The sequence below is a fragment of the Spermophilus citellus genome (genome assembly GCF_964194105.1).
Source record: "Spermophilus citellus genome assembly, chromosome: 12".
NCBI lineage: Eukaryota > Metazoa > Chordata > Mammalia > Rodentia > Sciuridae > Spermophilus > Spermophilus citellus.
The window spans coordinates 84,671,275-84,693,878 of NC_138198.1; the positions used below are offsets into that span (position 1 = coordinate 84,671,275).

The 22,604-nt window shown below is 38.5% G+C and overlaps 1 protein-coding gene across 7 annotated transcripts in view; it reads right to left on the reverse strand.

The window, feature by feature from the left end:
- ZNF521 (zinc finger protein 521) overlaps nucleotides 1–22,604 on the reverse strand; it is a 298,275-nt gene that overhangs the window by 44,312 nt on the left and 231,359 nt on the right. For all 7 annotated transcript variants that reach the window (XM_081262582.1, XM_081262583.1, XM_081262581.1 and 4 more), the window contains 2 exons: nucleotides 3,207–3,338; nucleotides 676–791 (listed from right to left, as the gene is read on the reverse strand). In XM_081262582.1, coding sequence (XP_081118708.1) covers nucleotides 676–791; nucleotides 3,207–3,338 — 248 coding nt within the window. The remainder of the gene's footprint in view (nucleotides 1–675; nucleotides 792–3,206; nucleotides 3,339–22,604) is intronic.

Here is a 22,604-nt window from a genome sequence, read left to right on the forward strand (position 1 = left end):
ATATTCACACCCATTATTTCATTTTCACCTTTCAGCGGCCCTGTACATGTTAAGTTTGTTTATTTTTTCTTCATGTCTGAGGTGCAGAGAAGTTGTGGACCAAGGTCAGTCACATGTCTGGTAATTGGAATACTTAAGGCTAAAGCTAACACCTTTGGGTGCCAAAGTTTTCAACTATAAGACTGTTGTTTTATTAATGATCTTCTATTTCACTAAATGGAAGTAACACATACTGGAAAAGAGAATAGTTTCTTCCTTCTCTTCTCTTCTCCCTCCCAATGTTAGGCCAGCCCCTCAGGACAACAATAACCTGGACAACCATCCAGCCTGAAACCCAGTGGGAACAGAGCATGAATAAAACAGGATTTGGGAGAATGAGCCATGACAAGTGAGGTGAATGATCCCACCATCCAATAAACCTGACCCTACAATTCTCACACTGGGTCAGAAGGTCCAATTATAGGTCTGTTCAAGTTTCTTTTTATGATTGACAGCAGCCAGAGGCAAAATTACTTTGGTGTCTATTAATCTGGTGTCTAATTTTCCCTTTGCCCCAAAACAAAGCATCATGGTGGCCCAGGGTGAGTGGTACTGTGAATCCACATTTAAAATGCCCTTGTTTCCCCAAAGCATAGCAACTAGGTTCAATCCCCATCTTCCTCATGAAGACATTACCTGAAGCTCTGTTTGGAAGAAAAACTTCTGTGGACATTGCGTACAGTCATAGATCTTGTCTTCTTGTCCATGGGCAGAGAAAATATGCTGCTGCAACTTATTTGCTTGAACAAACACTGAAATGATAAAAGGACGGTGAACTTGGGTTATTTTGTTTCTGAAATGCCCTAAGCTGATGACTCCTCATGAATTGGCAGACCAGGCTGAACGGCACACCTCCTGGGTGTGACTCACTGCCAGATACCTGGGGACAATGGAGTCCCATTTGCTCATGGTTGGGTCTCTGTCTTTTGTTAAGATGTACTCTACCGAGCACCTAATTTGACCCAAATAGCTCCAAAGCAATGGTTTATGGAAGCCCTGCTCCCTATAAATCTTTTAAAATAAAGCTGAAAATTGTCAAATGCACAGCTCTGTCTCAAAAGAAATGACTCCTATTTCTCAGCAACCCACAGGTTAAGAAATCATAGATGCCAAAACCCTGTTTATTGTATTTGCCTAAAGTTATAGCTAGCAAACAGTTCTCTATTTAAATGTGTTAATGCTAAAAATTATATCCCACAGCTACTCTGGGGCACTGTCTATAAATGTGCAACAGAACGGCAGGTAAATTCTCTTTGGATACTTTAAGATCAACTCAGCCTACACACTGAATGCAAGGGTTTCAATAATATAAACATGTTCAATTTTAATGACTACAAAACAAGGCCCTAAGACTGTGTAACAGTTTACCTAGGAGACATACTATTAATAATTAAATTGTATATGCCAGAGGCGGTGTTTGGGTTGGCAGAACTGACTTCTGATGGATGCCTGGTGCACTGTGACCTAAAAAAGTTTGCATCTACAATATTAATCTGTATAGGCAGGGAAAGGATTTATTAAAGATGTTGGCATTTGACTTTGACTCCACTCTAATCATTAAAATTATTCTAATTGCCAGCCAACTTAAAATATTAGAATATTGTTCTTGTGAGTCATACATTTTAATCACATTTCTCATTACCTTAAAAACTGCTCAGATTTCATTTCCCACCTAACATGTTTTATATTGGAAGCTTTTTATTTTTTTAAAAAAATTGTTATTTCTAAATTACTTCAAGAAACACTAAAAGAATTCAGGTCTGTCTATACAAAAAATGTAGACCGTTCATGATTAATGTAGTTTTGTCTCTTCACTCCCCTCAACCAAAAAGAAATAAGGTTTTTATACAGATTTGCAAATAATCTCCTTAGAACTTAATACATTTTATGAGGTCTCTGGCTACAACATGAAAGAACTATTTTATTAGGAGTCTTAATTGTGAGAAGACCTATGACCCAGTCCCCCTTTATGAGGACTTATTAAGAGTTTTTGTAAGGAACCCAGACTCTTGACTCCTTATATTGTAAGATACATAACCACTGAGGGTGAACACATTGAAAAAAAAATAAAATTTGGAAGAAAACAAAAGAAAGACTTCCAAAAGAAGGATGGACAGTCATTATGGAATGAAGGAGTCAAACAAGCAACTGTGGAAGGCAGAGCCATCAGCTTGCTCAGGTACTATTTTGTGAACTGGGAGACGAATGTGCACTCTTCTCTTTCTGTGTTATTGCAGAACAGAAATCTATAGGTTGAAGACAGTGGTGGTAAATAATCAATGCTTGGAATTTTGCTCTTCAAACAAAGAAGTCAATTTTGAGATTCTTTCTCTCTCTCTCTCTCTACACACACACACACACACACACACACACACACACACACACACTTTACCCCTGGAAAAATAAAAAGGAAATATAGCCTTGAGGGGCTTGATGACCGAGTCCAACATATATACACAATAATCATCAAGGATTTTTCCAAAACAACTTTGCCATTGTTGGGGCAATACCAGAAATATGTGTGATCATATTTCAATTCCCAGGGGTTTCAAATGAGAATTTTTGATTTACATCTTCTCCCCCACCCTTGAAAACCATAATGCTATAACATTTAATAAATTTTCTTAAAAGTATAAATTTATATCAACTTTAAAAATCTAATTTCATAGGAAATAAGTCTAATTGGTTTTATGATTCAAAGAATTTTGGGAGCGTTTTAACTGTATCTTTATTATTTTTTATGTAGAATGTTACAAAATTTTCCAGATTTAAGTAACAGACATGTGCTGACAGCTGGCTGCACTTTTAGTTGTACATCTTATGATTAAAAAGCAGCCTCATGCAGGCGGCCTTGGCCTGCTAACCTTTTAACATTGAGAGGGAAAAAAAGTGAACACAACACGAATGTCGTTTTCCAAATGTAAAAGTGCAAACTTGTGAGAGAACTTGAAATGCCATTTGTTCATCCTGACAGTTAACCTTCCTGCCCATTCGAGCCTTTAAATAGGCTGCAATCAATAATGCTAATCAGCAGAGATCAAACATCTTCCCCCCAAATTGAACTGACGTCCTCTCTCTAAAAGGCCATAGCTGTGGGCAGTATGGTCTGGTAGGGAAGACATGATGTGACCACACAACTTTCCAGTTTTCTTAATGAAGCCTCCTACCTGTAAAGCAGACAGGACACTTGAAGGTGCCTCCCATCCCTTCAAAGCTGTGCTCTATCAGGTGGCACTGGAGTTTGGCAGGAGAGTCGAAGGTCTGGCTGCAGAGTTTGCACTCATGGTTCAGTCCTTCATCTGTGAAGGAAAGTGCATTAACAGAAAAGGTGAAACCCATCATAACTTTAATAGACTAGTGAATTAACTACAATCACATTCGTTAAACTATTTCTATCACCTAACATAAATATGTAGTAGTATATGGCTTCTGATTATTTACGAGTTTATATCAATTTAAAACATTTCTGGAATTTTAAATCCAAAGATAATCAGAAGTCAGATTGTATCTTAGGGCCAATGCATTTTATTAAGCTTTTAAAGTATAAATAGTATATCAGTAACATGGCATGTAGTTTAATTATCATGATTTTTATGGGCTCCTTATTTACAAAATCCTAAAATAAAGGTGCCATAGAAAAAGGTGGATACCTTCTTCCTCAATGCCTCTCCTTAGGTTTACCTAGAAGGTTCTAGAAACTTCTATTCCTAGACACAAGGTTTTCAATGGTATTTCCATTGATGTAGTCTTTCTCTTTCCAAGGCTTTCCATAGTTCTGCAATAGTACTAATGCTTATAATACTTTATCAATGTTCTTTTCTGAGTTTGTATTTCTAGTCCCTCACGTTCTTCCCAGTTCATTGTTACCGTACCCTTGTAAGACAGTTTTGAATGTGCTTTCAGATCCAGTCTGCCTATCTTTCTCACTATTTTCATGAGCTCCAGGCTCACTTTTGACTAGTCCTGGATTTTTCTTTAGCAGCAACAAGATAGCAGAAAAATATTTCAATGGCTCAACAATTGCTGGATAAATATTTCACAGTACACTTTTATGTTGATTTTTTCCTCATTGAAATGTTTATGAATTAAGAATCTAAGGGTTATTTTAAATCCTTACAATTCAGAATCATAAGCAATGGAGACCAGCATTCTAGAACAACCTGGAGAATGTTCTTAGAGCCTCCTATGTTTCAGGCATTGTTGTTCTACGTGCTTTCAGATATGGAGTCACTGAATTTCACTACTACCTTGTGAGGAATACTATTGTTAGTCCCGTTTTACAGATGAGCAAAACAAGGCCCAGAGAGTTTAAATAACTTTTCTCTGAGTCAGAAGGCCTAACAACTGGAGCAGCCAGAACTTAAATCCAGGCAGCTGGGCCCCCCCGGGGGGGGGGGGGGCAGGCATGATCTTACAGATAGGCCAGGACACATACCTGCTACTCCCAAGACTACTTATTAGGAAGAGGAAGAAGCTACACTGTAACCTGGCTTGTTATCAAGTTATACTTTTACCTTCTCTTATTTGCAATAATTAAAAATACTTCCAAGGGACATCTGTGCCAGATAGCCTACATCCAGGGAATGCAAGACATGCTCCTGCTGTGAGGGTGACAAGTCTAAACTCCAAAGTTATTTCCTTCCATTCAAAGACAACAGGCTTGTGTAAGTCCTTCAGCTAATATCACTGGCGATACAAAAGCCCAATTACAAAGTGAGTTATTATTAGCTAACCAGAAGAAAAATCACTCTATTTGTATTCCTAATCTTTCTTCTCACACAAGTATGAGTCTTTAGAAGCATAGGATTTGAATTTGTAAAAAGAGAAGCAAAGCACTAATTAAGCCACCCAGTACTGTCTACATTTCACAAGAGATAAAAACCTACTCTGTATTTGGGTGGCAGAGTAAATTCCTTGATTATAATTATGTAAGAGGAAGTTTAATTGTGCCTACTGACATGACAAGGGGTTATACAAAAAGCTTTAGGGATTATATAAGATCAAGCATTTTTTTTCTCTCTGTTCCTTTTTTTTTAAATCCTAAAGTCACCATAAAATTTCCAAATTTTATTCATTAAGAAACACTATTTATTGTAGGCACTGGATCAGCAAGCTAATCATTAGAAATACTTGCCTAATTTAAAAGTTTCCTATTAACTCAATGTGTCATACCTTTATTTTGAGTAGTAAGAAGGTAACTAAGAATTTTAATGTCATTTTACAATGGTATGTTTTATTCTTACATAGTATCCCATAAAATGTACACTTAACGTAATAATAGTTAATGAAAAATTATATCTGTTTTGCATAAGAAGCAAGATGTGGCCTATTTGTGAGAGCTGGTATACATTTGTTCCAGAATTCTTAAACTCTAACAGGTGTGAAGTGATATACATGGACCTGGTAGGTAGGGCTTTTCCTTGGAGATAAGGATTGACTGCTACGTATACATAAAGGGAATTATGCAAATTAGGGTGTGTTTTTTTAATATGATAGTCTCCTTTTTGACTATGAGTATTTTATTTGGAAGAATAACAGAAGGAAAACTAAATAGCATATGTATATATGAATGCAAAGAAAATGTCTTCAACAATTTTTTACTTATTTCTTACCCAAAGAAAGGAGGTCAAATTGTCAAATAATCTGAATTTAGTCAACTGACCCCCCCCAAATATGATATATCGTTATTAATGTATTTATGCATTGTTAGTACAGATGGTTCACTAACTTCGCCCTTTATTTGTGGAGGCAAAGTGACATCAATGAAAACAATTGCATCTAGTATTTTCCAAACTATTTTTACAGCTTAAAATACATCTCAACCTTGGAAAGATACTAAAGGTCCTACATGCCTTTTGTTTGTAAGCTATGCACTGAGGTCTCATCCAATAAAGCGATCTCCTAATTATTTGAGTAGGGGAGAAAAATACATCTTTGCTCTTACTCAACAAATGGTGAGATAAGCAAAATCCACAGTGCCCTAATGCAGACAGTGAGCAGACTGCCACTTCCTCTCACCTTTGTTTCCTTCTCTACTCTTTCTTCTCATGCTCACACTTGTTTGTTATTATTACTGCAGGGTCAAATGCTTAAGAAGTTTGAGAGAAGAAAAACCCAAAACATTTTTATAACTCATTAAATAAATCATTTTTTTAATGAAGGAGGAGAGGCATAGGAGTAATAGAAAACTACTGTAACGTACAAAAAGAATTTCAATAGTGTATCCTTAGAATCTAACTCTCCTCTCATGCATTCTGTATTTACTTTGTGTAATGCTAACAGCACAATCTTCCTTTTCAAAGACTTTCTAGAAACCCTTAGCATGGGGGAAATCTGACTGAGTTAAACCTGGTTTTCTTTCAAAAACTCATGAGGTGATGCTATCAACACCTCTGATTGCAGGTGAACCCAAGGCTTGGGCTTTGCTGCCCCTGAAGCTATATCTTGCACCTTGCCTTCTTCCTGTTTCTCCCTAAAGGTGCCAGAAAGCTTAAAAAATTCAATCAAAGTAACCATTTCTGCTCTCCGGAAAGGTAGCAGCTGACGGTAATTGGATAATACAGTCTGACTCATTTATTAAAAAGAGATTCAGAGTCAATTGATTTAATAACCATTACAATATTCCATTAAGGACATAATAAGCTAGTGCAGTCCTATTTTTTTATGAAGAGTTATAGATGGTATGTTTAAATGAAACTTCTAGATTTTTCTTCCTCTTTTTGCTTATCTTATTCTCCAGACTTTCTATGATACGTATGATTTGCCTCTGTAGGCTACTTTGAGTTTAGAAGAGAGAGAGAGAGAGAGAGAGAGAGAGAGAGAGAGAGAGAGATAAAATAAGCTATCCTTCCTATATTCCACTAATAAAGATTGATTTCAACACTGAAATTTTGATAGTCAAAAAGTTATATAGGACAGGAGCAATATTACTGACTATAGAAAAACTCCAGTTTTGCACATTAGACTTATCAGCATTCTAGCCAAATATATGTGAAAACAGGAAATTAGCGCAAGGAAAGGGAGAAACATCAGAATGTAAATTAGCTGAATGAGAAGAATATCCCTCCCTCTTGCATACTGGGTGGTGGGTACGCATGTATCCAGCAATGTGGGTTCAATGTAAAGAGTAGTGCCCCACCATAGAGAACATGCTAGAGGCCAGCAACTTCCAGTCCCCATCACCCACAGCAAGGCACAACCAAAGATAGCTTGAACATAATTGAGAAGTAGTTTTACATGTATAGAAATTTCAGCAGAAATAATTATTTCCATTTGTTAATCTTCATTTAAGTGTGAACATAAATGTAAACACAAATCAAGTCTACATAAAAGAGACTGATGCACATGTAAATATTTACTCCAATATTAAACGTTTCAAAGGAGAGAGTGTGCATACATAATTGAAGTACAGCCTCGTTGCCTTAGTGGAAAACGTGATAATCATCGACAAAACTTGGGCTCTAAGAAACAATCTGCTTTTCTAAAGCCAGTTCAAAGAGGAATGGTAGTTTCTCTCTCTCTCCAATGTATAAAACCCAGAGAGGAGCAACTATTAATCAGCCCATTTGATAATAAAAGAAATAACAGTTACCATTTGGATGCTCAATATTTGCATGAGCTTCAAATCAAATTATGAGCTGCACTGTAGCCATTGTGAGTATAACACAAGACACTGACATTTCAATATAAGCTTTAAACAAGAGAAACCCTTTCAGCAGCCTCCAGACTGTGTGTCCCATGTTTATACTCCTTTTCCTTCAATAAAAACAAAAATCTAGAGCAGCTACAAGCAAATGTTCAGTGGCTGACTTACATGCAGCTGTTATCTCTGGAATCACTAGGGGCCCCCTTATATCGTCTGATCAACACTACAGCCATTACTGAGGACCAATTTGTAACGGTTTATAAGTAGAACTCCTTCTCTCATTTACCCTCGAGACTGGCCAGGAGGGTCCTCCAGCCTCTTCCACTGCATAAATCTATAGGCTAAAGTCCACAGATATAAACCTCTCCTGGTACATCATCATGTGGCAGGGGCCATACTTAAAAGCTCTGATCTGAGTGGGAGTCAACTCTGCCCTCAGAATCCAAGCAGAGGAATCAAATGCCCTGCAGTTGTCATTTTTCCAGTTTGGATGTGTGCACCACTATATCCTTACATATATATATATATATATATATATATATATATATATATATATATATATATTTTTTTTTTTTTTTAATCCAAGAAAACTATGCCTTAAACCAATTCCCAACACCCCACGTTTTACTTTGCTTCTCCTCTTCCCTGAGTTAATTTCCAAGCACACATTTATAAGCCAGGGGTCTGAGGAGTAACAAAGCAAAGCCGCACATGACAAAACTCACCCCTTGGCTACATCGGCTCACTCTAGAAACCAGGGGTAGAAAAATAGGCAGGCTGTGCAGTAATTTGCCATGCACACAGCCATCCCATTCTTTCCAGGTCCATGGCACTCCGGCCACTGTAATTTGTTGTATTACATACTGCACATATTTCACAACTGTAACATAAACACACTGAGGTGCTAATTTGGCAGTGGAGAATATGACTTAGGCTTCAAAGTCTTGCCAGTAGATTAGTCATTAAGCCCCCAAAGTAAGGCAGCATTGGAGAGTACTGAACATTGTGTGAACCTTTCCCCCACCCCCCCAACATCAGTTACCAAGTTCTGCCCTTATTCTTTGCAACAATTTAACATGAAAATGAATGCTGCTGGAAGTCGGACACTAATACTTCTTGCAGTTTTCTCACTGGCAATATGGGAATGTCTGCCACTGTCAGGATTTTTATGCCACCTGAGAGAGGAACATGAGATATAAGCGCAAGACTCTTAGAATAAAATAAAGGGCACTGGGAGTGTGAGTAAATGAGTACCTGGGCCCTAGACTTTGACCCTCTGTGTGCAAAGTGCTTAACCCTTAGGCATCTCAAGAAAAGCCAAATGCTAATACTGTGTGCCTCCACCAGAATTGTACTTCACAAAGATCATCAAGGTACAGGCCTCCATTTGACTCAGTGGCTGAATTTTTTTTTTCTTTTTGCTAATGGTCTAAAGACTAAAATGTTTGGGGGCTTTATAAGCAAAGCTACTGATAGTGACACTGTTATTTCCTGTCTTGAACTTCTCATTATCAGCAGGGCTGAAGCAGGAAATGATTCAACTGGGGTAGGCTGCATGGTACCCAGCAGATTTTAAAGAGCCCAGGGGCTGCCTAGAGCCCCATAAACATCAGCAGCTTGGAAACTAGCAGGAGGTCCAGGTGGGTAGGGATGGGAGAGGCAGGCAGTGGGATTTTAGATGCTCTGAGATGCAATATCATCCAATACCTTGGCTATTGTTATTGGTTATGTGAAGCACCTATTAGAATATTCTCATGAAGGAGAAAACATTGCATGGTTGTTCAAGTAATAAACGATAAAACAAACAACCCACCAAAAAGGTGGCTTTCCTCCAACTGTGGGGATTCAGCAGTGATATTCTGGCACAAGTGGGGAATAGGAATAGGCACATGGACTAAGATATCTTTCAAATCTGACCAATACTCTGGCATCTCTAGTTCTTTCTTTCTTTTCTTTTTTCGGTACCAGGGATTGAGCTCAGGGGCATGCAACTACTGAGCCACATCCCCAGCCCTATTTTGTGTTTTATTTAGAGACAGGGTCTCACTGATTTGCTTAGAGCCTCACTTTTGCTGAGGCTGGCTTGGAACCTGCAATCCTGCCTCAGCTTCCTGAGTCACTAGGATTACAGGTGTGCTCAAATCTGACCACTATTCTGGCATCTCTAGTTCTTTCTTTTCCTCTTCCTAGCTCTAAACATTGGGACACACAGTTGAAGTCTCAGTGAGAAATATAGTGCTAGCAAATAGTTTTAAAGATAAAAATTTTTCCTTCAAATGCTTTATTAAACAAAACAAACCAAAAAACTCTTTAGGAGATTTAAGCAGGAGGATGGTAAGTTTGAGGCCAACCTGGGCAACTTAGTGACACCTTGTCTCAAAATGAAAAATAAAAAGGGCCAGGGAAGTAGCCTAGTGGCAGAGTACTTGCCTAGCATGGGCAAGTCCCTGAGTTCTATACCCAGTACCACACAGCAACAAACAAAACAATAACAACAAAAGTTATTGGAAGAGCACTGATAAAACCACATTGTCTCCCCCATCCCAAGAAAAAATATTCTTAACCTAGAAAAGAAGAAACTAGTGCATGCTTCTTAGGGAAAATGTTATTAGCCTGAAAAAGGCTCTGGTGGGAGTGAGGATTGAGAACAAGTCTGGAATACATCCTCCAGATCTGTTTAGAAAATTTTGCTCTTAAAAAATTTACCTTCCTGTATAAAGCTTTGACTTCAGTCTACACGACTATGCTCCCCTGAAAGGGACCTAGTTTCCATGAACAATTTCCTCCCTTGCTTATGGTCATGTGAATACAGGACAGGAAACATTCTTCTTGCAAAAAGTTTTTCACCACCTTGTCTTTAGTGCTGACCTGTCCTCTGCCATAACAGAAAGCTCGTGAGCAAGCGAAGGCAGGGATAAAACACTGACTTGCATTTTGCATAGCAGATTAGATGTGCAATATGATTGGAAATGGCACCTTTCCAGTTCAGGAATGCATTTCAGCTTCTGCTGTGTCTATTGAAAAGTAGTAGGTGGCAGCCCAGGACATCTTTACACCAAAACAGCGTCAAGAACTAAGTTAGGGGTTATATGTCAATTCTTTCTACAGTGCAAGTTTGGGGAGGGCAAGGGTATTAGTTTTGTTCACTGATGAATGCCAAGTGCCTCTTACATGGCTCATAGCTGAGATTCGATAAATATCTATTGAATGTGTGGGAGATATTTAGTTAGCTAGTCCAATGTCTGATTTCATTAGAAAAAAATTACCCAGACTGACCCCAAAATGATATTTATTGTCATTTAGGTTTTAAATCTTTGCTTCATTACCCTGTACGTTAAACCCTTTTCACGACACACAATGGATTGGAAAAATACCTTACACTGCTTGATTTTATTATTTTCTGAGATAATATTAAAATGCTTTGGCAAATAAAGCATTTACAAAGTAGTGTCTAATTGGTCAACGTATCTCTTGCAAGCAAGTGGCAAGTCCAAACTTGTCTCTTATTTTAAGAGGAAAAATGTTATTATGCATTTTATGTCTGAAATGTAAACCCCCCCCCAAAAAAAAAAAAAAACATACCATACAAAAGACATAAGCCAGGTGCAGTGGCACATTCATGCCTATTACCTCAGCTATTTGGGAGGCTGAGGAAGACTATAGAAGTTTGAGGTCAGCTTTAGCAATGTGGCAAAACCCTGTCTCAAAGTTTAAAATAATAAAGAATTGAGGATGTAGTTCATAGTAGAGCACCTCTGAATTCATTCTGAGCACCTTAAGGAAAAAAAGAAAAAGAAGATAATTGCCTTTTATTTGTCCTAAGTCATAGTGATGCCTCTTCATCACATATTCATAACCCATAAAAACTTTTTCTTAATGTTGTGCATTCTTACATTACAAAGTTCTAGTCTTTTAACTAATTATTTAATTCATATGTATATGTTTATTATATTCTTTGCTTAGAATTTCTTGTTTGATATCAACCACCTACTATTAATGCCCTCGCATCTGGGACTTGTGGCACTGGTGGTGGAAGTACAGGTATATTTACCTTCAAGAGATATGCAACACACACACACACACACACACACACACACAAATTGGTAAAATCGAAAGAGGATAGTTCATGCAGCATAAACTAAATGTAATCTGCCTTAAAGTTAACTCTATTGGGAAAACATCTTTGAGAACTGAGACAGTGCAATAGTCAATATTAATTCCACACAGTGGTGGGCCAGCAACCCGAGCTGTGTACTGGACACAGTGCTCATCAGGCATGTTTTCGCGTTGCTGTGCTGAGTTTATGGCAAGGGTCAGGGCCTTCTCTTTTTCTTTTTTTAAATCTTCTTGTGCTTGGCATAACGCCACTAGTTATCTGAAGGAAAGTCTCCAAACACTGAAAAGCTGTTTATCCTTGCTAGAAAGCACAGCCTGCTACTACTGATGATTAAAAACAAAACAAGCAAACTGAAAAACAAATCAAACAAACAAAAGAAATGGAATGAGATTCAACAGTTTCTGCAAATGTTATGGACGTGAACAACCACTGGTTTGAGGCAAGAAGCTAGATGGGCATTTTCAAAGCTAATTATCTTCCTAAAAACTATATGATTGCCTACTTATTTGTGAAGCTAACGTATTTTCTCTTAAACTGTGCTGTTCGAAATCCCAGTTCTCCAAAAAGCAAAAGTCATAGATTGCAATCACATGGGGGTGGAAGAGGGACCAGATCTCTGATTCGTAAGAGACTGTGTCCTGCTCCACGTCACTTGGTGGCAATACTAAGAACATTGTTAAGCAGCAATGCAAGTCACCATGCTGTACGTTATTTGCAAATGAGTCTCATTTTTATTGTTCTATTGTTGTGACCTCAGAAACTTGGCCTTGAAGAACAACAACAGGAAAAAAAAAAAGGTAATGGCACCATAAATGCAATAAGATTTCTAAAAACAGTTTATTGAAAATGTGCTGTGAAACTTGAATTCTTCTAATCAAAGGATGCCACCCCTTAGAGAAATTTTCCTGTGCATTATTAAAGTGACATACTGCGGTACTAGTTAGAGCTCCATAACCTTTAAATTGCCTGATTGTAATTAAGGCCACTAGTTTTATTTAGGAAGGTTCAAGGAGGCTCAATTTAAGTTGGCTTAACTAGTGTGAATTTAATGTCATGCTGCCAGAAGGCGGAGAAGCACTCTGGCCTGGCTGCTCTATGGCACATGCAGCTGTGGGGTCATGTATTCTAAATTAAGCCCAGATTTAAAGAAACTACAGCCATCAGGAAGTAGTTGGGTGTATGTCAGTATACATTCCCATGTTGGCATATAACATCATTCCTTCATTCTTTCATCCAACATACCAGCAATTTTCTAATCGGGAAGTCTAAATACATATGATTATTTATTGAGTGAGTAGTAGGAGTTTTATAGTAATTTTTAAGGGCATCAGGATCACTTTCATGTGAGGTGGGGCTTAAGGTAATGTCCAATCAGCATTAATGATTTAAAATGAAATGTGCTCATAACAAAGCTGTAAAAGCAGGAATGTTATTACAAAGAAACTCTAAGAAGAAAAATTTATGGTTAGGAATATGAGGAAAAGAAAGGTTATTATTCGGACAGGCCACTAAATAGAGTGCTAAAAACAATATATAAACTTCACTGAAAGGGCAGCAAATCAAGGACTGAAATTTTAAAAAGAAAAAAAAACAACACAGCAAATGAAGTTACAGCATAGGGTAGAAAAAGCAAAGGATAGCAACAGAGAGAAAACACTTAAAGATTTGACCCATGTTCAAAATTTTACTGGATGGGAGCTCAAAAACATTCATCTCTGGATAGAATGCTGGCAATTTTCTGTAGCTCCAACAGCAATAATGATAAATGAATTTCTTTACAGCCAAGTAGCTCAAGCAGCCAACTACGCTACCACTATATAATTAATAACAATAAGCAATTAAAGAGAACAGCAGGTTACAACTATAAGGTGTCAAAATATATTAGCAAAAGAAAATACAGCAACAACACACTTAAAAGAAAAATAAATATACAGCACGTGAATCCACGTGCGCTATCTTCTTTCAGATTATATTTTGGAGAAAGCTTTTATGGCTTGAAGAGAAATAGAGGATGACATAAAACTACTATAAGGTGATTAGCATCCCTCTGAAAACAAATCATGCTCCCAACATTCAGAGAAATCGGAAACGTGAGATGGGAAATGTGATTGAGAAGGCACAGGAGAGTTGGCTGACCACTACTTGGCATTATTCATTTACTAGGAAATATTCTAATAAACACTTCACAAAACTGTACTTGTTGGCTCACATACTTTCAAAGATCTCAGAACATTTTACATTTTCATGTAAAATTACGGAGAAGCAATAAATTGGGAAAGTGTAGGGGGAAAAAAAGAAGTCAACATTACCTATTTGGGTAAATGCTGGAGGTTAGAAAGGGCTTTAGAGACAATCTGACCATCATGAACTTGCTTAAAAGATGAGAATGTTGAAACTAGACATATTAGCTGAGAGTTATCGTTATGACCAGTACCAGAATCCAGGCTTCCTGAATCCAACACTACATTGGCCCACCAAATTCTCACTTAGAATTTTTTTCCTCCTTCTTTACTATGGCGGTTTAAATTGTCAATTAAACAAGACACAAATTATTATTTTCCAGCTCTCTTACTAAGGTGCAAGGAGCTACTTATATTTCCAGGTTACCTGAGCACTCCTTTGCTCTCTGGCAAACCAAAGTCTAAATTTATTTAAATTGCCCTCACCCCTTCTGTCCTTAGCAACTACTATGAAAGTCTCTTTCATCATGTGAAAGTGTTCGTCTCCCTTCAGGAAAACAAAACTTTAACTAATATTCAGTCCCTGTTGGAAACTTAAAAAATTTGGCAATGGAAAGTAAAATCCCCTGTCTCTCCAGATTCTCCAGCCAGGCCAGAAACCCATTGTCAGTATAGCACTTTGGTCTGAGCTGTCAATCTGGAAGAAACATTCCTGATTATACTGCTGGTGACAAGGAGGCTGAATGCTGATGTTTTCTTTCATTGGCAATAAACCAATGATTTGGTTAAACTGTCAACTGAAACTCTGTGGAGGCTGGGCTTGAGTGCTCCTTTACAGAATCAAAATTATTCAGAAACAAATTTCTTAATTCTATTCTGCCTATAGCTAACTATACTTCTTAAGTACCGGAATCATTTCCTGATAAGATTCTAAATTGAGTATTTGGGAAAATACTGAGACTGCATGCATTTTCCAAAATGTGTGACTTACTAAGAAGGTAATGCCATACTTATGTATGGAAAATAGGTTAGCTCAACATGTTCCTAACCTACTTTTCTCTCTTGGGCATCATTCTGTATACACCAGCATATCTAGACAGTATATGCTGAAGCCAAGATGTTACTGGCATACCAATGAATCATATTCATTTCTGTTTCTTTCTGCTGTTTTCTGTCAGTCAAGAGCAACATTAAATGAAAGAGATGTTATTCACTGCAAATGGAAAGACAGAAGAAGGGAGAAAAGGAAGGAAGGAGGAAAGAAGTGAGATAGAAAGGACAGATAGACAAAATACTCGTATCACAAAACTGTCTGGCTCATTTCCTACGAGTTTTGAAGTACAGTGAAGGAATGAATGTCTGTAGGTGTTTTGTTAGATCAAAAGCCAAAGCTGAAGACTATGAAAGAAGGTTTAACAAAAACTGTAAGTGTATCTATTAAATGAAGAATGAGACATAATTATTATGGACAGCCCTTTCTCTGATAGTAGTGCCTTACATTACCTTCTGCAAAGCTACTAAATATTTCTAAGACTATAACACCAAATTATAAAGATGCTTTGGGCACAATAAATTTTTAATCCCCTATCTTTATGACAATTTTTCTAAAACCTGAACCAGCTCATTCAAAATCTGTTTTAAAAATTCAAATATTGTATACTGTGTCAATATAATGAAGGCTGATAATGAATCTTCTCACACAAAAGGAAATCTATTGAAATAATGTCACTAAAATATCTATTGATGGCCTTAAACATTTTATATAGTTAAAAGTTCTGCTTTGTCCTGCATGGTATATGATGTAATCAGCATAGAATTCCAATGCTGTCTTAATCTAAAGTAGAATTCTGATATCCACACCTATGAACTTCTTTTTTCTTTTGGAAAGCATGTCATGTTTGGCTCATTTATCAGTCTCATTCTTGGTTAAAAAAAAAAAAAAAAAACAGAAAGACATCTAGAGTGTTTAGAGTGTTGTCTCTCACTTTTCTTTTCCTTCCAAAAAGCAGTAATGATATTTGGTTTCTTAATGACAGAGATTAGTGTAAGAACTTTTATATTTGACAATCTTCAGCAAAGCAAACACTTTACATAATTGTGTAGCATCATAATTGTTGGATAGAATAGGCGAGGTGTGGCCTAAACTAACAAAAGTTCTCCTGTCTCTGAATACTGAAGAAAAGAGAGTTCAGAAATGAAATAAAAGTGGGTAAATACAAGTTTTCCATTGTATAAATGTGTAAAAAGGAATACATCAGAGTAAATATATTCAGTATATTTTCAATCACTATAACTGATATGCATAAATACTTGTATTTACAGAAAAATGTCTAGTACTGAAATAAATATTTTTCTTAGGAATCAGAGAGATGTTTACTTAATTAAATTCTGGCCCAAACTACTTCAAAGAACTTAAAATAAAATAAAATCTCAGAGAATTAGACATAACTGCAGTTATCTCAATAGGAGAGCATGTGATTGATGGGAGTGGTAGACGGGTGTCTTGCCCCATGTCTCCATTCTTAATCTTCTTCCTTTACCTCATATATTGATACGGTTGGATACATCTCCAAAGGCAAAAGCAGGACAAAGGGAGAATGCAGCTGAGTGACACATACAACCTCGAATCTGGGCATCTCTCTTTTGAGGTGAATATTAGAAATTTTGTCTTAAAGTGATAACAGCAGGGAAATTCCAAATCAAAGTAGTCATTCTGGCCTCAACTCACCCGATTAGATCTACATATGATCTCATCTACTGCAAAAGATCAGAGTTTGTGCTAGGGCGGTTGCAACTTTGAAGCATAAGAAGTTGAATGAAGTGTCTACACAAGTCTCACCTTTGCACCCCATAATAGGCCGGTTCTTATAATTGCTAAACTATTACAATGGGGCATTTTCCTCCCACTCTCTGTGCCTAAGGATGATTAGAAATATAATGACTACTTTAATTTATATAGTCTTACGATTTTCAAAATATGCGTGTGGGGGCTTATATACATCAATTCTCAGTTAATCTGCTCAGTACCATGAGTTGGTCCAGGAAGAGTAACCTGAGTCCTAGGAAGAGCCCAGCTGATTTACTCAAAGGTTATATGGGTAGTTCCTGATGAAGCTGGGCTCAAACCTGCTTTCCTGCTTTAGATTAGGGGGAAGAAATATACCTGAATTTCAGTTTGGAGCCAAGTTCTTAGTTAAGTCATCTACAATACTTACTTACTGGGTTCCTCTGCTAGGAAGATAAGGGGCCATCTAGCAGCTTGGACTGATAATGTGTGTTTAGTTAAGGCAGTGACTAGCAGTAGGGAGAGAGACTAGAAAAATATATTTCAGCTTGGCCTTTCTGATTTCTTAAGAATCTATTTTAATGTCCTTTTAAAGTTTGATTAAAATAAAAAATATGACATTCTCTTTGTTGCTGTTATTTTTTTTTTAATTCATCCCAAAAAGTCATTATTTTCAAACTGTGTGAAACAAGGAAGAATCATTTGTTTCCCAACAAATGGTACCAGTTACAAGGCTGTTTTCCCTTCCTCATGTGGAGAGTTTCACATAGACCGTTAAATATAACTTACTGAGTTGATTTGGAAAATACCAAGAAAACCATATACTGTACAGCTCAAATGACTGAAGTTAAAAACAAACAAACCCTCCCTGGCCTCCAGAAATGTAAATAAAAAGTTAGATTTCCCTGTACTACATTTGATTGCATTAATTGATGTTTAAAAAAAATGGTTGAAAATAAAGCCCAGCAGTAGCATTTTTCTTTCTAAAATCACAATAGCAGCACATTACAAACATTACCAAAAGGTCCCCTGGTACGATTGTAAAGTTCCACTCTGGCAGTAAAATATATCTACTGTGTGTTCTCCATTTTCATCTCTACCCTTCCAAATATATAAGAAAGCAGGTCACAAATGCAATTAAGCCTGCTTGTGTATGCTTACATATTAATTTCTGATGAATACTTAAAAATTGAACGGTCAACTGCTATTTCTTTTTTTAAAAAAATATATAAAAAACAAAATCCTCCAATTCTAATCTAAGAGTTTGAGTTCTCAAAGCAATTGGACCATTGCTACTGGGTACAGTTTTGTATTCTGTCATTTTTTTTCCCTACCATCATAAAAGTTGTTTCACAGTGGGAGACACATTCCTGGTACACATGGTCTGCACGTTAACACACAGACATCTATAGGCGTAAACTGACTTCCATTGTAGTGGGCAGAAGATGGTATTTATAAAAAATCCATCAGAAGCATTATCCCCAAAGCCTGTCCTCCCACATCACATGGTGGAGTAGTTTTAAGAACTCAGACTTCGGAATCACTCAGTGGGTGGTACCCAACCTGCCACTAACAAGCTGAGTCACCTCACAGAGGTTATTTAATGTTGCCTTAGCTGAATCGTCTACCGATGGAGGTATGGAGAACCCGTGTCACAGGGTACAGAAGTGAGATTCAATTGAAAGAATGCATTTCACATATGTAGCACAATGCTGATCCATAGTGACTACTCAGTCAGTGTTGCTTATTTTTGATAGGAAGCATGAAGCAAATGTTTGCTCTAGTTGTTGAAATATTTTCTATCAATCATGTTTTTAATCTTAGAATTCACTGACTGATTTTGTTCTTCTGTGGTTTTCCTCTTCCCCTCCACATAGGAAAGAGAGAGGGGGGCAAAGGGGAGAAGAAGCCAGAGGCCATGGGCAGAAAGGCACTGGTTTTATTGTATTTAGACTGAACAAAGAGGAGAGGGCACAAGTGCTTAGCAGTGGTCTCCTCCTCTATGGTCCATTCTGTGAGCTGCCCCAAGGCAGTTTGGGGTTTTGTAGGACTTGAGAGACAGAGCTGAGATAGTAGCTCCAAGGGCAGAACACTGAGGCTGCCACGGAATGGCCTTTAGAAGTGGTGGGCCTGCCCACCTTTCGGGCCTCCTGAACCCCAAAATAAGCCGCACTGGACATGTGGGATGATTTGGGCAAATCCAGCAGAGACTTATTGTTAGTTTTTAAACTTAACACAGACATTTATGAGGAGATCTCAGCATAGGGTAATGATAAACTTTAAAACAATGCCCAGAAGATGTTAATGCTGTTAAATTATCCACTTTTGAAAACTCTCTCCTCTCCAAGCCACTGCCATAGTGGCAATGGCTATTTCCCCTCTTTCTTTCTCCTTCTCTTCTCTTCTTCCCAATATTGTGTGTCCTGTGTGGTGGGGGGTGGACAGGGGTGGTTAGGGAGTAATGTTTAGCTAAACCGTCAGTGCATTTGTTGGGATGCCATAGAGGATTAGCTCAGAAACGGGGAGGAAGCACAGCTTACGTGGAGAAGAGCTCTCACACTATCTGCTGTTACTCGGGCCCTGGTCCCCAGCCAAGTAGCCCTCCCTTACTCTATTTCACCTTTGACTTTCTACCACACACTGTAGGATTCTTGGGGGACATATCAGCTTCTCCCCATAACACAACTATGGATCTTACTCCCTCTGCAAGATACATTTCTACTTGATCATCCTCTTATCACTTACTAAACTTGTTCTCAAGACAACTGAAGATTGGTTTTTTGGTTGAATGAATGAATGAATGGAAGGAAAGACCCAAGAAGAGAGAACTAGGGAAATGTTTTGGTGGAACCGCTATGTTTTGAGGGATTTTTAGTCCACCCACGGACTGCGTGGGAGTAGGAGGTTGATTCTTATCTGTAACCCCAAATAATTCAACCTGTAGCCAAAGAGATCTTCTCAAATCCATACCATTCTTCTGCCTGAGACATGCCTCTTTTCCAGCTTTCTGACCTTTGACCAGCTCAAAAGCTAAAAAGTAAAAAGCACCTGTGTTTTTAGCCCTTACATTTATTTCTATGTAACAAATAAGGATGCTTTCCCTTTTTCTGGTAGGATCTACTTACTGCCTGGTAGTGCTCTCTTGACAAACATACAAATGGTGACCAGGTCCTGCCCTGTGTATTCTGCATTTAGTTGCTACCATTTTCTAAGTATTGACCTCTACTTTGTCCTCCTTAGTCCTGCAAGTTTTCCTTTGTCTTACATATTAAAGTCTCCAGTAGAGAGAAGGGGATAAAAAAGAATGGTCTTAATAAGTCCTTGAAAGCTACTCACACCACACTGTTCCTACTAATCTGTGGACAATCCAAATTGTCTTTCTTTCGAATGCCACCTCATTTTGGCCTCTAGAAATGAGAAAATATTAGAAGTCGCTGAATTTTTAATGATTCCGGGGATCAATTAATGGTTGTTGGAGAAAAATACATTTTAAAAAAATTCAGCATGAAACATCAGCATTGGGTGCCTGCAATATACGAGTCTCCCCGACTTTACCCTCTTAACCAAGTGCTGTGATTTCTGACACCCCTGGTCAGTCGGTGAACAATGCATGGACAAGAAATAGGTACCCAGCACCCTGTGTGCCACAGGGGGCTCTCCCTCTTCTCCAGGGGCTAAACTGCCTGTTCATTAGCCTCTGCAACTGCTTTCTGAGGCACAGGCTTGGGTCTTCTCATTAGCACTGAATTCCCTGCCTCTAAGAAGAGCACAGATGTCAGGCAAGCCTGACCCAATATCTGGCTGATCAGCTGCTGTTTACTTTCATAAGCCCTAGGTTTTAATGCATCTTGAGACGAGGCGGTGGGATTCTTCTCTGGCCCTCCTTGTCATGGCGAAGTAACGGAATGCCTGACAGGCTCACAAATGGCCTGAACCCATGGCCGCAAATCTGCATTAGGAGAGGGCTGCTGTTTTCCATGGGAAGCCTCCCTAAAGGACAAAGGGTCCAGACTGCTTCTCTGGAAAGGAAGTCTGCAGGAGTCTCTGGTCCCCTGAAACAACCCGGCATGCCTTGGCACATCCAGCCTGGGGCAAACGGCCCACTCTCTCCTGTCCTCTTCAGAAAATGTTCTTTGTATGGAATTAAATAAATAAATAAGGGCATGCATACATATATGCATACATACATACAAATATGAAATGAATCTCTTTAATAATCTGAAGAAATCATCTCAGCTCATGGATGAGGCGGTCGTTAGGGGCCCGTGACAAAGGGGCCTGTGGGTTTTCTTTTTACCTTTGATCTGCATTATGAAATGTTAATGTCCATCCCATCAGCGCCCCTTCCAGAAACACGCCCTCTCTCAAAGGCTTCCCCTTGCCCACTGCAACTTCCACTCACACTCTCCATTTATATTTAAGTGCTGACTGCGAGCTCATGCCCAGAAGCACTGACATTTTTAAACAGGGCTAGTTAAACGGCTAAATAAAATTTATTGATGATAAAGAGCACAGGCGAGATTAAATTGTGGCCATTTAATAATAAATACTCTCCTATCCCGTGCATGGCATGATGTTCTGCATACACTTGAAGTGTGAAACTTAACTCCAAGCGTTTTGTCTATGGTAGACAATGTGGGGTCGGGGGAGTGTCCGCAGAATCTATAATTTTGTGTTGATTAGGTATGAAACAACCACAAGCACATATTTTGATATCTCTATTAACAGCCTGTTCATGTCTAACTGCAAAACTTGGTTGCACTTCTTTCACCATCTTTGCCCAAGACAGACCAGTAAACACAATTCCTCTCTCTATAATTAGCCTTTTCTCTGAGGGCCCTGAAGTAAGTCTGCATGCCGTAGATTTAATATCCAGTGCTATATCCATATGTGCTGCCCTTGCCTGGTCCCAGAGCATATAAACTCCCCTATTAGCAGCCTTGACTGCTTAATTATGCAGATTTTTTTTGTACCCGCCTGCCTGTAAAATTACTGTGTCTAACCTTTTTTTTTTTTTTTTCCTCTTTGCACCATGCTGGCCATTCTAATGAAATCGGCATAGGGGAAAGAGCCTGATTTGCAGTTATGGAGGCTGGATCGCACTGGCAATCTGTCCTTAGTGGGAGTTACAAAAGAAGTCAAATGCCTTCATCTGGTTCTACCCTATCATCCCCAAGGTGATTGAGTTCACTTCCCGATGCTTCCCAAGTTTTCCTCAGGCTGTCCAATCAGCAGGTCCACCAGGGAGCCCAGCCTAGCTTGCAACAGTCTCTGTATCTAGTTACAGCCCCACCAGGGACAGTCAACCATCCACCCCCAAGCCTTCAGATGAAAACCTTTTCTAACAAGGCCGCCCAGCGCCAATGAAATAACACACATCTGCATATCCACTGGGTCCCATGTTTCTTGTGCTCATGGATTATGTATCTTGCAGCCTCTAATAAAGAAATGCAGTTCTTTGTTTAATGTTTATCTTGTGCTTGTTAAGCAAATGCTAATGTTGTATCAGAATGCTTTAGTGCTATTTGGGTTTTTGGTGATTTACTACAAGACAATCTGCTGTGAAGTAAATTTAGAGAGGGAAAAAAGGGGAAAAATCATTCTGGTTGAGAGCGAGAAAAGAAAAAGGTTTGACAGAAAAACCAAGGAAAAGGGAATGAGAGCTTGTGGAGAGACACAGGAAGTGAGAGTGCCCTGGAGAGAGAGCACAAACCTGAGACGGAGACGGACAGGTGGATGGAGGGACAGACAGTGGAGGAATGGAGATACAACACACACACACACACACACACACACACACAGCCTTGGTGTTGGGGGTGGGGAGAGAGCAGGGCCTTC